This window comes from Diospyros lotus, chromosome 4 (genome assembly GCF_014633365.1).
Source record: "Diospyros lotus cultivar Yz01 chromosome 4, ASM1463336v1, whole genome shotgun sequence".
In the NCBI taxonomy this organism is placed as follows: Eukaryota; Viridiplantae; Streptophyta; class Magnoliopsida; order Ericales; family Ebenaceae; genus Diospyros; species Diospyros lotus.
Window position 1 is genome coordinate 10,111,044 of NC_068341.1, and position 16,609 is coordinate 10,127,652.

At 38.6% G+C, this 16,609-nt stretch overlaps 2 protein-coding genes across 2 annotated transcripts; both read left to right on the top strand.

Moving 5' to 3' along the window:
• Window positions 1–5,710: 5,710 nt before the first annotated feature.
• On the top strand, window positions 5,711–8,493 carry LOC127800458 (zinc finger protein GAI-ASSOCIATED FACTOR 1-like). The gene is made up of 4 exons (XM_052335076.1): window positions 5,711–6,322; window positions 6,390–6,786; window positions 6,912–7,111; window positions 7,484–8,493. Exons 1-4 carry the CDS (start codon window positions 6,184–6,186, stop codon window positions 8,305–8,307), a joined length of 1,560 nt encoding a protein of 519 aa, XP_052191036.1. The 5' UTR covers window positions 5,711–6,183; the 3' UTR covers window positions 8,308–8,493.
• A 2,385-nt stretch (window positions 8,494–10,878) lies between these two features.
• On the top strand, window positions 10,879–16,148 carry LOC127798936 (cytochrome P450 734A1). Its single transcript, XM_052332590.1, has 4 exons — window positions 10,879–11,447; window positions 13,301–13,545; window positions 14,715–15,078; window positions 15,415–16,148. Exons 1-4 carry the CDS (start codon window positions 10,950–10,952, stop codon window positions 15,835–15,837), a joined length of 1,530 nt encoding a protein of 509 aa, XP_052188550.1. The 5' UTR covers window positions 10,879–10,949; the 3' UTR covers window positions 15,838–16,148.
• Window positions 16,149–16,609: the final 461 nt, after the last annotated feature.

Consider the following 16,609-nt stretch of genomic DNA (forward strand, 5'->3'; position numbering starts at 1 on the left):
ATTTTTATTGAGCTGCTTATAAATCAAGTCAGATTCCATACATTCCACCAGGAGGCAGCAAAATGAGTGTTGGTTGACCATAGTTTTGCCATAGTTATCTTCTTTTTTATCTTTGTTATGGGGTTGTAGGACCCACAGCTAGCCCCCAATCCATTGACATCCAATGCTTAATTATTGCAAATGTGGCCTCTTTTGTAAGCCCTCCAAAAGCCCATCCCCTTTTCCTAGCAATGAAGTCTAAAAGAGTGGGTGATGGAGATTCAACTATTTTGCAACTTTACTGCCTCTGGGAATCACAAATGAAAGTGAACGATAGAGAAACATCACATATATGGTAAGAGGATAATGTTGTGAAAAAAAAAAAAAACAATTCTTATAAAAAAAATAATTAATTCGAGTGATTTTTAATTATAAAAAAATATTATCCTAGGAGAAATTTTTAATTTTGTAAGAATATTTTGTTTTATAAATTATTTTATTTTTTTTGGGGGGGGGGCTATGTATAACTAGTGACAAGATAAATGCTATTTTATATGAAATAATATTTTTGTACATGATTGTGTATGGTTTTTTCATAATCAAAGGGGTAATGATGACTCACTACCCCATCACTACTCATTGTTCCTTTTGAAATATTGCCCATTGCTGTGCCCCTTTCACCATCCTTACAGCTGTATCCTTCCTTCCTCCAACCAGCTGAGCTGATCTTGGGCTCTTTGGGATAAAGGGCTTTTGCAAATTAGGAAAAATATAAAGAAAATTAAAAGTATTAAAAAAGAAGTTGATTAAATTAACCACTTTTCTTAATAAACATAACTGTTTAATATGTTGAATTTAATTATTTATTTATAAAGAACTAAAGATGGTAGCATCAACCTAAACAAGAGCAAATAAGGATATGTAATTAATAGATAGATAGATAGATAGGAGGTTGTTATACCTTCCTAACACTAAACCAATTGATAATAATAATAATTAATTATTACTAGATATTTTCTTTTATCTCACTTGACCCACCTCAAATTTTTGTGGGGCATGAGCCCTAGTGATAATTTGGTTGCAAAGATTCCCATGGTAGGAGTGATAGAGAGGGTCTTCTAGTCTACAAATATCTAATAGACTTTGACTCTTGTTTCTCTTGACCTAGATTCTAGCCTTTGTAGATCACTTTGATCTCCAAATCTTTAATCTTCTCCTTATTTTGTAAGATTTTAATTTTACATAAAACTTGTTAAAAAATTACATAATCTTTTAACAACTATGCTCTCCAGCTTGTGGGTTTGATTCCTAATTGTTAGTGAGGTAGTTAATGTGAACCTCTCAAAATATGGATTTAACCAAATATATTAAAGAAAAAAAAAATATTTTTAATTTTATCGTGATTGTCTAATAAAATAGTCAAGTCAACATCTAATCTATTATTTTATATCGACTAGTAAAAAAATATAAATCATTAACTAAACTAAAAACATATTCAGTATATTTTTAGTAGTTGTGCCAAACTCTTTTTTTTTTTTTTAATAAATTCAAAAAAGTTGTAACCTCCCTTAATTATCCAACCTTTACGTTCTAACTAACAAACCTAATACCCCATGAATTCACTCTAGTTTTGAGTATGCACAACTACAAAGTAGTGGAAATGATTCATTAGCACCGGTCCATGCCATGATTCGTGGATGAGAAAGCTCCACTATCTAGTATTTTGAAAGCAAATTTGTTATTAGCTTTTAAGCTCTTAGAAAGGAAAAAGGAAAGGGCTTGGCTTGGAGGTAACCCGGGCAAGTGCAGTGTAGAATGGAAAAACCTTTCTTTCCTCGAACTGCAAATCCCATCCAATCTCTAACCATAATAGTACTTTGGTCGGCGGATCCATTGATTAAAGCTCCAACTTATAATCCCAACTTTTTAGAATTCTTGCCTTTTAATTCTGTGTGTGTTTTTTGGGCCGGGGGGTGGGGGTGGGGGTGGGGGGGCGCCACCCTGCCCTCCATTTTAGCACATTTCTACTCTATAATCCCTTTCCTCCCTCCCCCTGTCTCTGTCTGTGTCTATGTCTCTCTCACATATGTATATATACCCTTTGCAAAATTCTAAGCCTTATTTCCTTTTCCTCTCCAAATTCTTCTTAAATGATATAAAAATAACCATAAATAGTAATAGCTAAAAAGGTTCAAATTTAATTCTCAATAATTCCTCTGTCAATAAGAGATTGCATTGGGTTTTATATGCGACAAAGAGTCCAAACTTTTCTCAAGCTCACACAGAATTTACAAATTCGATCAATGGCAGTTGGTCCCTTTTATCAAGTTCTATTAAGGCAATAACATAGTGAATATTTTGTGCAATTAAATCACCAATTCAAACTACGAAATAGGGTTATAAACGATAATTAAACCTTAAATTTTAAATCATCAAATTAAGAATACAAAAGAGAGAGAGAGAGAGAGAGAGAGAGAGAGAGAGAGAGAGATTAAATATCATTATTCAAATAAAATTTTGTGTGCTTTTATTGAAAAATGCAGGAAATGATTGCCAACTTTAGAAAGAGCTGGATTCGAACATGCACCATCGCCATGCATGATGCATTCATTCCATCAGCTATATAATAAATAGTTGCACTTTACACCAGTCAGTCTACTCTATAGATGATCACAACATATATATATATATATAGGAGATACTAATTGAGTAATTGATGTGATCAGTAGCTTTCAAACCACATTAAAAAAACCAAGAGTTGGAGAAAGAGACAAAAAGCTTGGAGCAGGATTCTTCAATGTACTCACAATTATCTTTTTTTTTTAAATTATTTTTTCAAATTATTTAATTGTGAAGAGGAAATGATAAAAAAATGGTAATATTTAAACACTTGGAATTATTTTACACATCAAATGTAATCCAAAAGAGACAGATATATCTTTAAAAAGGCTTCAAGCAAAGCACGTGTCTTTAAAAAGAAAAAGATGTCAGACTTGTTAGGCTCTATCTATTTTGACAGATCTATCTCTGTAACTAATTGAGCTATCACCTTAATAATAATAATAATAATACGTAACCAACTATTTTAGAGGGATAAATACCGAAAGAGAAGATGGTGCCTTTTGGCTTTTGCGCCATTAAATTGGATCTCTGCAACTTTTGTGTTCTCCAAAAGGTGAATCTATGGGATCAATGTCCGAATCAGATAGGAAAATGATAGAAAAAGTGGAGTCTACCTGGGCTGTCCTGGCCTTGCACATATATAATAGAGGGTCATACTATTTGCACCGAAAATTTTATACAAAAATACTTACACAAGCAATAAAATACCTATTTTACCCTTATATTAAATGATTCAAATGCCCAATACCATCTCTCTCCCCTTCTCTCTCTCTCACACCGTCGACCCCAACTACAAGGCGAGGCGAGGCGAGGCGGCAAAGCAGCAGAGGCGACGGAGATTGCAGCAGCGAGACGAGACAGCTGAAGTTGCAACGACAAGGTGAGGCGACTAAGGCAAGGCGCTGGTGAGGCGAGGCGACGACAAGAGCAGGAGGAGGCAAAGAATGGTCGCAGGTCAAGTTGCAACGGCGAGGGAAAGAATGAGAGATAGGGAAGAGGGGATGAACTCAAAATATTGTGATATTTCACGATATATCATCCCTATAAATATTATGTAACCAACCTTATATACAAATAGCATTTTCTATATAATAGAAGTGCACCCTAGCTATCCCACTCATTGACGTGGCATTGCTCTTTGAATCGCTCTTCATCTACAAGATTGCATTTTTTTTTTTTTTAAAGTTTATAATCATCAAAATTTGTGGCGGGGGAGTAACAACGAAAAGTATAATGTATTCTTTATGCATATTATTAGTTAATTAGTAATATCATAAAAAAGTATTAATTCAATGAACTCGATCGTGACATTTTTCTTCCCCTTTAATTACATTTGAATGAGGGGAGTTAATAATTTTTTATTTAGCAGGGTTAATTAAAAACATTTATTTTTTTCAATGGGTGGGTCAATTAATTGTTTTAAATTTGTTGTCAGCCAACAAATATTAATTTCAAAATTTACGTATGCGTATTGCGTAGCAAAAGAAAACAAATTCCATGGGGTCAATTGGCCCCACTAAAACAAACATTAAATAGGTTTTTGCCTGATCCATTGCTAGGTAGGTTCAAACGAAAGAGAGAAGAACTGTTGCTGTGGGGTGGGGGAGAGGGAGGTATTTTGGATAATTTTAAAATCTTAATTGTGTTTAGGTAGTAGTGATTGGGGGAAAAATGAAGCTTTGTTTTATAAAGTGATTGAAAGATTGGTGTCTTTTTCAAGATATTAAACCATCACATCATACCACCTCCACTTAATCTCAATAAATAATCTTTTACTAAAAGCATAAATGATTTTAAATAATAACTTTTCGCTTCAAATTTAAATATATAATTCATTTGCTGACTTGCATTTGCATTGTCCCCCCCCCCCCCCCCCCCCACCCCTTTAGTACTTAAAAAAAAGTAGAGTAAATTATAATAATAATAATAAAATTAAGATGCAAAGAGAGAGAAATAGAGGTGTGAATGATTAGGGAGTCAAAACTCTTTTGGAATACAAGGTTTCTAAGAGGTGGGTTTGCCAAAAAAAAATGAGAGAAAATGAATGAGATGGGGGAGAAAGAGAGATATTATGGTTGCCGTTGTTTTTGAGCTTTTGTTGGTAATTGTTCGTCAAGAATAAAATTGAGAAAGAAAAGATTTATAAAGAATAAGTGTATTTTGATTATTTTAAAATATTTAGTTATAAAAAATTAACGATATAGATATATTATTATAATATAATAATAAAAACTCAATGATACTTGTGTTTTATCAAACTTCAAACATATTATTAGTTGCATTTTTTTTCCTCTTTTGAGGAGCACACACGACACTTTTATTTGAAATAATCTATATATTATATATCTTCAGTACAAATTTTTATTAAGATGTATATGGAAAACATGGTGCACTGCCTGCCTGCCTGATTAGGAGATTTAACAAGACAACTGAGAGTGAGAGGAAAATAATAGATAAGACTTTGAGTGACGTCCATGGGCTAAATTATAAAATTGCCATTCAATGTTGGTTTCCAAAATTAGAGTTCACCAACCTTTCTTTGACACCAAGGTATTACTGTTCTTTGACTCGGAAATTGACAAATTTGTAGAACAGCTGGTTCCAAAATCCCACCTCCAATCCAGACCTGACAAATCCCCCTCTGCTTGCCGACAAAATACTATTTTGTCCATTTGATCCCTCAGTGGCAATTCCGTGATTCCCCCGAACTACGTGCCCCATTCTAACAGTCTGCCTGCCGACAAAATACTATTTTGTCTATTTCACCCTTTTATCGTCCTTATCCCCTCAGTGGCATTTCCGTGATTCCTCCGGAACAACGTGCCCCATTATGACAGCGTGTGTGAAAGCAACATATGTACGCACTTGCACTTCACTTCCCTCGTGCCGAAGGGCAACGCCGTCCTTTCCTCCTGGCTACCGCTTCGTCCGTCTTCCTACGCCAAGTGGCGCCTATAGCCTCCTCGACACGTGGACGGCCCGATCTTGCTCGTACTAGGCGGTCTGTCAATCGCGATCCTTTGTGGTTCTCTAACCGTGGTTACTTGCATGGCTTAAATGTCAAACGATGCTTAGGTGCCGCCGGTTAACATTTTTTTAATACCGTTTTTCGCCGCATTGGAACACCCCCCCCCCCCCTCTCTCTCTCTCTCTCTCTAGATGAAACCGCCGCCGTATAAGACCCCGGTGATCCGGTCGCGAAGCTTCGCTCCGCGCTGAATCGAACGGCGTTCTGGTAATTCCTATTTAATCAACAGAAGCCGCGGTGTGGACTGCGGACCAGGTTTCTGTCATTTTATCGAGGAAATTGTTATTTTCCGGCTGCAAAATTTGGACAGCTGTGTGTAAAACGTAACAGTATCGGTCGATTAGGGGAGTAGAGTTCTGGTTTGTGCTTGGGGGTTTCTGGTGAGATTCATCCCCTTTTAGCAGCGTAGGAAGCAAGGGCGAGGTTCTTGATTCTTCGCGAGAGCTGATTGGAAAACGTGTGGAGCTGAATTAAAAAGCCGGTGAAGTTTTTACCCCTGCGAGTGGATTGGAGTTTGAAGGACAGCTAGGGTTTGATTTGAAGTGGATATCATCATGGAGGAGTGCGAGAAATCATCGCCGGTGGCGGGTTCTACAGCTTCTGGTGAACCTAGTGCATCTTCGTCCGGCAATCAAATGACACCGCCTCCAGAGCCTGCACCGAAGAAGAAGCGAAATCTCCCTGGAATGCCTGGTAAGTGTAAAAATTCCCCAACTCAGATATATCAATTACGTGCTTTTGATCAAATGCGATGTTCCAGATCCGGATGCGGAGGTGATTGCTCTGTCGCCGAAAACTCTGCTGGCAACGAATCGATTTGTGTGCGAGATCTGCAACAAAGGCTTTCAGCGAGACCAGAATCTGCAACTTCACCGCCGGGGACATAACTTGCCGTGGAAGCTGCGGCAGCGGACGAGCAAGGAGGTCCGGAAGCGAGTCTATGTTTGTCCTGAGCCAACCTGCGTCCACAACGATCCCCGGAGAGCCCTCGGTGATCTCACCGGCATAAAGAAGCATTTCTGCCGAAAACACGGCGAGAAGAAGTTCAAGTGCGAGCGATGCTCGAAGAAGTACGCCGTCCAGTCCGATTGGAAGGCGCATATGAAGATCTGTGGCACCCGAGAGTACAGATGCGATTGCGGGACTTTGTTTTCCAGGTTCGGGATTTATCTCTTCTATTTTCCTGCTGCTTGGTTGCTTAGAAAATTAAGGAAAAGATAAACTAGTTCTATCCTGTAAATTTTTCTATGCTGACGTTCGCTTGTGTTTGATGATGTTAAAGGAGGGATAGCTTCATCACTCATAGGGCCTTCTGCGATGCCTTGGCGCAGGAGAGTGCCAGATCTCAAACGCTACCCGTCTCTGATCCAGAGGAGGCTCTGAAGGTTCAGAATGTTGCGTCGTCAACTTCTAGCCCGTCGCCGCCTCCGGTTACTCCATCCACCGGCGTTCTCTCTCCGGTTCGGTCTATTCAAAGCTCAGGTAAACTAATCTTGGAATGTGCTGTTCACATTGTAGAAACCAAAACGAGGAACGCGTGGAACGAAACCAGATCATTTCTTTCTTTCATTTTGTGAGAAATTTTTGCTCGCATCAATTTCATGTGATCTTGGCTTGTTGCTTCATTTCAAGTGGGGATGAGGTTAAATATGTGGAAGAACTGATTCCGAGAGATGGATCGTCGTCTCTTGTACAACTCTATTATTAAAAATATATTAACGATAAGAAAAGCTCAAAAGTTGAAAAGGAGTTAAAAAGAAGACAGAAAAGTTCGAACTTTGTCTTAAAGAAGGGCTTTGCTTGTCTTGAGATCTCATCACATTATTTCCCCTTGATATTTGTTTCTTGTGACAGAGGCACCTGTTAATCCGGCGGCGCTAGTACAGCTACAACCGGCCTCGGAAACTCCCAATAATCCAGCGGCAGCGGCGGCGGCAGGGTTGGCCACTACAGCTGCCAGTGGCTCTTCCTCCTCCAGCGGCAGTGGAGCCAAGGCCAAGAGCGGCGTGTTCGCGAGTATATTTGCATCTTCTTCGGCGCCTGTCGGGAACTCGCAATCATCCCAATCGCCATCTTCGTTCTCCGACATGCTCTGTACCATGGCTGGTCCAGAACATCACATGGCGGAGCCGGTGTCCCTCTCTCTATCCTCGTCGCTCTATCTGTCTAATAGCTCCCCCTCCCTGTTTGCAGCCGCCAGGCTAGACAACTCCCCCCACTATGCTCAGTCTCAACAGCCTGCTCTCTCTGCCACCGCATTGCTCCAGAAAGCCGCCCAAATTGGTGCAACCAGATCCAGCTCGTCGTTCCTTCGATGCCTCGGCTTGGAACTGCCCTCTTCGGCTGACAACCAAAACACCACTCCAACTGGTGGTGGCTCCACCAACCCGGCTGCTCCTGCTGCACAATGGAGGAACAACCATGGCCATGTCCAGCGGGAGAGCAACTCGGTGGCAGCTGATCTGGGACTTGGTCTTGCCCCGAATGGGTCCTCTGGTTTGCCTGACATGATGATGGGACCATCCTCGCTGTATGGGAACAAGCCAGCCACACTGGATCTGCTTGGGCTGGGGATAGGCGCTGCTGGTGGAGCCTCCACCGCTGGCTTCTCGGCATTGCTTACATCCATGGCCTCATTTGGAGGAGTAAATTCGTCCGAAGACCCTTGGAAAGGATAACCTGAGAGGAAGTCTTGTCAGCTCTAGCAAACCCATTAAAAACTGCCCTTCATCTCTCCCTTGGTTTTTGAGTTGGAGAGATTAGATTTGTTTTGTTTTATTAATTTACTATATATATATATTTGCCTTCATATATAAAATATATATATAACTATATATAAATTCATAATGTAGGTAATTGGTTTATCCTTTTGTCAATTAGGATGTCTTTTTAAATTTCTTATCCTAATAGGTGGTTTTAATTGAGGGAACACTTGTCCATTTGTCCCTATTCCATACCGATTTCGTTTGGCCGTGTATGACCCTTCATAAAGTGCAATATTGTGCATGTTAGCGCAGTTGCTCCCACAGAAGTGAGGAGTCATTGTATACCTAACCCCCGGCTTTCCCTTAAGAAACAATGATGAATGTGCCTGTCCCCTTTTCACACTGCGATGCGAACCAGCTATGTGAGTATCTCTCACGTAATTGGGGCACAGCTCGAACGTGGGACCTGGGGGCTGCAATGCAAGTTCAACCCCTCTGGAAGACTTTTAAAAGGATTGGTAGCGTGTCAGGTTGATTAAATGCAGGGATATATGGATGGGGCGTGGCATCCGGCATCCATCTCTGTTCCACGTCACCCGCCGGGGGGGGGGGGGGGGGGGGGGGGGGGGGTAAAAGCTGATTCAGACCTATTGGGTATTTCTGGCATGGACCCAGCTAGTAGATGGGGAGTCCGGATCAATGTCATCTCCAATTATGGAAGAACTACAAAGAAAAGAAAAGGAAAGGCATAAACGCCGTGACACCCCCGAGCGTGGTGGCCTTAAATAGAACGGGGGCGTGTACAAAATCATTAGGATATTAAAGCATTTCTGTGATGATCCTACTTAATAATTTTAGAGATTTTGATGTTGCTTCTTTCAGGTCAGAAGTGTAGAGAGAGAGAGAGAGAGAGAGAGAGGGGGAGAGTTTTAATTCTTGCTCACTCTATTTTAGTTGTATATGGAAAGCCTGGGTATGTATATTTCCTTTCTTTGGCATAGGCAGAGGGTAATTTCGTAGAGGGCGTCGTTTTGTAAGAAATGGTAATAATGATAGATGGACCCGGTTGAAGTTCAACCCCGTGCTCTCGTTGAGAACAGGTTTCAAACTTGGGCTGTTGGGCAATTATTAATAGTAAGTAGATGTGGACAGGTCTGAGGAGGCAGCAGACCGACGTCCACCTTTTTTAGCACGACATAATTAGTTTAATTGGGAAGGTCAGCGACAGTGTGGGGGAACTTATGTTTTTGATGAATTTTGAGGCTGAAACTGAAAATGGTGGTTAAGGGGAAGGGGCCGGAAGGATTATTATCATCATTATTATTATTATTAGTACTATTGGGAGTTTGTGTGAAAAGATAAAAGGCGTGAGGGTGGGATTCTGTAATAATTAACCAAATGCGTGTGTGTGTGTGTGTGTGTGTGAAAAGTCGTGTGCGTGCTTTATGGACCAATTCATATTCATATATATTGCCGCATCTTTTTTTAGAGATAAACATTTCTTTCCAATTCATGCTTACGGAAAATATTGAGGCTCCGTTATTTAGTTTTAATACATATATACACACACACACATATATACTTGTAACAAAGAGACCGCGTGAATTTAGTAATTGATATAATTATATTTTTTTTTGGTTAGTATAGTGAGTGCAACTGTCACACAAATATAAGTTCAATACTTAATTAAATTTAGTGACTCATCTAAAATGACAAGCCTCGCGTTTAATGTTTCAATGCAAGAGTTGGCATTGAGGATGGAATTTCTCTTATGAAACTTTTATGTGCTTCCTTAAAATGACCAGCCTTGAGTTTGATTTTGATATTAGAATTTATGAAATAAAAATAATATATATATATATAAAAAAAATCATTACTTCAATAGTGATGCAACGCTCAGTACAGTAGATGGTAACTTGGTTGAAGTTTCCAAACCATAAAAACAAATTAACCACCAATAATACAAGTGTGTCGTGCTTCACACAAGACTTGAGTGTGCATTTGCTATGCACGTGCGTCATGAAATCAAAGTTCTTACGATGTTACTAATTATGAGTCATAAGTTATTTATGATAATTTAAATGATGTTTGTTTATTTATGGTATAAGTATTAAAATATCAAATTAATAATAATAATAATAATGATATAAAACCTAGCTAGTACCTAATTTTATGGACAAGTTAAAAATTAGACGAGGCTCATTTTATATACATAATAATCCCTTGACACAAGTCTAAATTTTTTATTCAAAAAATATATAATATAAATTATACGTATAATAATTCAATAACAACCCAGGAAAACAAATCTTTTATTTTACCAGAGACCATGTTTGGTGATTTTACTTTTTTTAAATTTGAAAAATTAATAATATTATCGAACAATATGTTAATATTTATTTTGTCTATTAAAGAATAAAAACTAAAAATTAATAACTCCCATAATTTGTGTGTGTTAGTGTGTTTATGAAGCATTTACGTGTATAATTTAGTGAAGCAGACCATAGCATCAGCATGTGATGCAATTTTCAACGCCCCGTGGATTCTGATCGCCAAACCGCCCCCCCCCCCCTTTATCTCTTTCAGACACAAACACCAACACCTTATCTTCAACCATGAATCTTCTACTTGTGACGATCTTCCTGCTTCTCTTACCAGTCACTGCTCTCCTCTTAAAGTTCATACACGCAATCATATGGGTCCCCCTGAGGATCCAGCGGCACTTCAGGAAGCAAGGCGTGGACGGACCCGGCTACCGTCCGATCCTCGGGAACTCGGCGGAGATCAGACGGCGGATGATCGCCGTGGCCGAATCAACTCCCATGTCTCTTACCCACGACATAGTCGCACGGGTGATTCCGCACTACGACAACTGGTCAAAGGCCTACGGGAAGACGTTTCTGTACTGGTTCGGGCCCAAGCCTCGGCTAGCCGTGGCCGAGCCAGAGATGATCAAGGAGGTGTTGCTGAACACGAGTGGCTGCTTCGGGAGGATTGAATCCAACCCTTTGACCGTGCTGCTCTTAGGACGAGGACTTGTTTCGTTGACCGGTGAGAAGTGGGCTGTCCACCGACGGATCATACACCAGGCCTTCAACATGGAGCGAGTCAAGGTTGCCCCCCCCCCCTCTCTCTCTCTCTCTGTACATATATCTAACTTAATGTTTTTTCTAATGAAAATATTATGTTCATATGAAATTCTTGTATGAAAAATCCACACACAATGAGAATATTAACGAGACAGTCATACTGCTCGGGAACTATGTCTAAAGTTTCTGCTTCTACAGCCATACCATTTCTGATGGGTAATCTTACACATACACACTTACCCAAAAAAAACTCACAATTTTTTTACTCTTAACTTCCTGTTCGACCCCAACAATAGAAGAATTTGAAATACGTTGCAAAAGGGGTGTTATTTCTAATGAACAAAATTTGAAAGACAAGTATTTAAAATTACACATTTCAAACGATATAATTTGAAATCCCTCTATCCCAATGCAACCTAATGTCATTGGTTTGTGATATTTTTGTATAATAATTTTGTAATATATTGTGGTCAATGTGGTGTGGGGTAATTATTTTGGTGAAAATTATATATAATTTTCCTTTCTAATGATAACTTGTGGTGTGGGTTGTGGGGTAAGCGTAATGGATGATGACGGTTCTTGGTTCTTATCGTGTATGCCATCTAAATGGACAGTTTGAGGGGTATGTATCAACTATAAATTGGTTTATGACATATGAGAAGCTGGTTTGAGGTTCATGATATGTAATTTTCTTACCAGATAGTACTTGACCTGAGCTGATGTTTGAATTGTGTTACTTGATTTTGGACCCTTTTTCTGCTAATTCTCATTGGCAGAAAGTCGTGATTTTAAGACCCAAAAGTGTCTCCTTTTTCTGTGTTTGTTTTTGTTCTTTTTTGGTTTGGTTGAGTCTTGAAAGGAGAGATCTGACAAATATATATGAAGTGTTAATGGAGATAATTAGGATCGGCTTTTCTCAATTGTGATTATCTAGGTGAGACTGTGACAGTCTTGCAGTTGGTAATATATGAGTTTCTGGTGGGCCTGAATATGCTTTTAGGGGCTCTTTGAGTTGGGGATTATTTGTGTCTATTGCAATAACTAAGACATAGGGCCCTTAGCCTTTTAGAGTTGAACTTGATAAGAAAAAGAAGCAAGGAAATGGCCTATTCTTAAATAACTTTTCCACAAGGAAATAATTATTAGAATAATGTAACATTGACATTTTATAATTACATGTCTACATAGTGAGTTTTTTTTTTTTTTTGTGTGTGGGGCTAATTTACACAGTGAGTATTTTGATTGTAAATGAAATATCTGATTAGGATCTTCTCTGTTCCATGCTTATGATGCTGGATCTCCATTCAATGCATACAATGAAAATCTGACACATTATTTGAAATAAAACCAAAAAGATAAAATGGTGCCAACCCCATATTCATGAGTGTGAATAAGACTATATTCTTATGTGCTTTGAAAAATAAATTTTAATGACAGAAGTTTATTTGGATACATATTTGTTTTGACATCCTAGTTCATTGATTGATTGAATAGAGATCTTCAATTTCAATCTTGAAGCCAATTTCAATCCAAACATATCACTGTTTTGTTTGCATAGTATTACTTGAAAAAATAAGGAAAAAAAAAACACAGATCTAAGAGCATATAGGAAAGATGAAAATTGAAACTCTCCCCCTCCATTGGCAAGCTTGGCAGAACATTTTTATCATAAACTCACATGAAAACTCCTCTACTAAAATGACACGATGGTGATTAATTTCATTGATAAAAAACTCTTTAACCAACCCTTCATGGTGTTCTTTTTGATGTACCTTAGCTAAATGATATGTGCAAATCCACCATACCTTTTTTTATTTAAATCCAAATCAACAGAATTCTCAAAGCTCTGTTCTTAATATACTTCATCTATATGACAGGGATGGGTGCCAGAAATAGTGGCTAGTACCATAAAGATGCTGCAAAAATGGGAGGAAGAAAGAGGAGGGAGGGATGAATTCGAGTTGGAAGTGCACAAAGAATTTCACAACCTGTCTGCAGACATCATATCTCGGACAGCTTTTGGTAGCAGTTTCGAAGAGGGGAAGTGCATTTTTGAATTACAAGAACGCCAAGCAAGTCTGGCCTTAGAAGCTATCAGGGCTGTCTACATTCCCGGATTCAGGTAACTATTAGCTTTAGTTGTTTGTTGTCAACTTTTGCTTATTATCAACTTTTTGGATCCAACATTCTCTTGATGCTTCAACTTATAAGATTTTAGCCTAAAAGCTGATGCCAAGAATTAATAAAAAGTGTATGATCTTATAGTAGATAATCTTTTAGTAGGTCTAGCTCTATCAGTTCAACATTTAACTGATTTCATGTGGATCAAATGGATCCTGCAGTTTATCTGCAAGTTAGGGAGTAAAAGTACTTGCATTTTCACTGACATGCATGGTTTCAATAAATATCAATATAGATTCTCGTTGAGTATGTGATGCAGTTACTGTTCCTGTTTGAAGATCCAGACCAAGGCCGACCCGAGCAAAACTGGGCAGTCCAGAACAGCCCAAACAATAGCGGAACAGTAGCAGAACAGTCTTGGGGGGGGGGGGGGGGAATTCCATAGGTTCGAAACTTCATAAGTTTTTAGGATTTTAATACTTCATATGTTTTAGGATGTTAATTATATTTCATGTTTATTAGGGTTTTACTTCTATTAGGATTCTAGTTGGATTTTATTTATAAATATTAAATGGATTAGCCAAACTCTATAAATATACTTAGAAACTAGAGGTTGTAATCAGTTTTATTATTCAATAAATTCCAGCAAGCCAGTTCGATTTTTTCCAGCAAGTAGTTTCGGTTCTTGCGTCTAGTTGAGAGTCTAGCTTTGGTCGTTGAAGTTTGTTCTCTCAAGAGTACTTGAAACTTATTGTTTCAATAGTTTCTTTGTGTGTTTTCTTTACACACACGCTACATGCTGCGTCAAGTGGTAGTGTACACATTGGACATGCGAAATGACCTCTTTGTTTTTCATTTTTGTTCCTTTTTATTGGACATATCTAGCACATGCAACATTCTAAATGTATCCGTAGGTTGGACAAGTAGCTTCAAAAAGCATCTTTTTGTTGGACATGCTTGAGGAGATGCTGTGGTTTTTATTACAGTTTGATAAAATTTTTGGATGGGACTAAAATATACAAAAAATTGAACCTAATTAAAACTTTTAACAAAAAAAATCCCCCCCCCCCCCCCCCCCCCCCCCCCCGGTCCCGTATTTGAGGTCGCATATAACTTGGTTTGGCCAAGATTTCATTTGTCTTTGAATACTCATGGACACATTATATGCAGGTTTTTGCCAACTAAAAAGAACAGAATCAGGTGGGAGTTGGAGAAGGAAACTCGAGAATCAATAAGGAAGCTAATTGGGATAAATGGCAAAACAAGAGAAAATTCAAAAAATCTACTTGCTTTGTTGTTGACTCCTCATAAGAATCAGGATGGAGAGGAAGAGATATTGGGATTGGATGAAATCATAGATGAATGCATGACATTCTACTTTGCTGGAAAGGAAACTACTGCTAATCTTTTGACTTGGGCACTTATCCTTCTAGCATTCCATCAAGAATGGCAAAGCAAGGCCCGTGAAGAAGTGTTCAGCATTTGTTGGGATAATAAGCTCCCAACTGCAGAGAATTTGACTGACTTCAAGATTGTAAGTCTAATTAAAACTATTTCTAAATTAAACTATAGTCTGATTAAGAAGTGTTGAGCATTTGTAGGGATAGCGTTCAGCATTTGCAGCCCCTCTATACTAGGCCTTATGCTTTTAAGTTAAAAATTCATTCCCATGCATGATCATTTATTTGCTCAGGAGTTTTTCATGTTTCTAAACTCCTGACTCAATTTAAAAGCCAAGGCCACACCATCAAGGGAAAGGTTTAGGGTTCGAGATTTAGATGCCAAATGCATTCCATATGTGTTGCTTTCCTTCTATTTACACTTTTTTTTTTTTTTTTTTTTGTCATTCCAATGCACATGATTTTGGCAGGTGAACTTAATTCTGAACGAAACAATGAGACTTTACCCTCCAGCAGTGATGTTGATGAGGCAAGCAACGAAAAACGTGAACCTAGGGGGAATCGACCTTCCTGCTGGAGTCCAGCTCTACCTTGCCATGGCTGCAGTTCACCACGATACTGGGATATGGGGAGCTGATGCTGATGAGTTCAACCCTCTCAGATTCATCGAAACTGGAAGGAGGCATCTGGCCTCGTTCTTCCCCTTCGGTTTAGGTTCCAGAATTTGTGTTGGCCAAAACTTAGCCATGGTGGAAGCAAAAATTGTTCTAGCTATGATAATCCAGCAGTATTCCTTCTCTGTTTCACCCTTGTATGTTCATGCCCCATCTCATTATTTGACCTTGCAGCCCCAACATGGTGCACACATCCTCTTCACTAGAGTTGTAAGTTAACTCTGTTTGGAGGTTCCCATCCTCCAAACTGGCAAAGTTTGTTACAGTCGTGATCTAGTAGGGTTTATTAGGTTACGGCCGGCTTTCTTGGATGATCAATATCTGACTTCCGTTGGAATAGAAGGCCGCTTGCTGTCCTGGTCACTTAGCTTTCCCTTTGTTTAAACAGCAAGAGGAGGAGGAGAAGAAAGAGTAGGTTTAGGTTGCGATAAACTTTTGTTGTATAGTTTTTGGTTTCTTTGTGTTAGCGTATATGCTGAAACAATAGTACTGCTCCATCTTGTATAAACAATCTACTGTATTTGATGTTATGCTCTTTTGAGTTATGAAAGATTTGCATATATCATAATGTCATACAATATCACATTATTTTGAATATAAATATCATTTTCTTGCGAGACCAATAATCATCAAATTGGAGCAATTATTACCATAAATACTAAGACGGAAATGGTAATTGATTGAAAATAACACACAATGAAAATTTATGGAACTCTGTAGCACACTAATAATCAAAATGAAACATATATCATATTAATTTATAACTAAAAAAACACCACTTTCCAAACTTCACTTTCAGTAGAAAAGGTTACACATTCGGAGCCATCAATGTTGTAACTTGAATGCAACATTTCACAGCACAAATTCATCATTTATTGAAGCAGCAACCATGAGAGAGAGAGAGAGAGAGAGAGAGAGAGTGGCTCAACAAGATGTCATCCCTAGGCTCTGGTAGCAGCGAGTCCTAATAGGTGGCAAAAGCATTGTCAAA

What these genes read in the sequence shown, in the direction of transcription:
- LOC127800458 (XM_052335076.1), top strand. Translation starts at nt 6,184, where the DNA reads ATGGAGGAGTGCGAGAAATCATCGCCGGTGGCGGGTTCTACAGCTTCT. An exon ending in TGCGGGACTTTGTTTTCCAG is followed by an intron (nt 6,787 to 6,911) that starts GTTCGGGATTTA and finishes ATGATGTTAAAG; the next exon opens with GAGGGATAGCTTCATCACTC. An exon ending in TCGGTCTATTCAAAGCTCAG is followed by an intron (nt 7,112 to 7,483) that starts GTAAACTAATCT and finishes TTCTTGTGACAG; the next exon opens with AGGCACCTGTTAATCCGGCG.
- LOC127798936 (XM_052332590.1), top strand. Translation starts at nt 10,950, where the DNA reads ATGAATCTTCTACTTGTGACGATCTTCCTGCTTCTCTTACCAGTCACT. An exon ending in GTCTACATTCCCGGATTCAG is followed by an intron (nt 13,546 to 14,714) that starts GTAACTATTAGC and finishes CATTATATGCAG; the next exon opens with GTTTTTGCCAACTAAAAAGA. An exon ending in ATTTGACTGACTTCAAGATT is followed by an intron (nt 15,079 to 15,414) that starts GTAAGTCTAATT and finishes TGATTTTGGCAG; the next exon opens with GTGAACTTAATTCTGAACGA.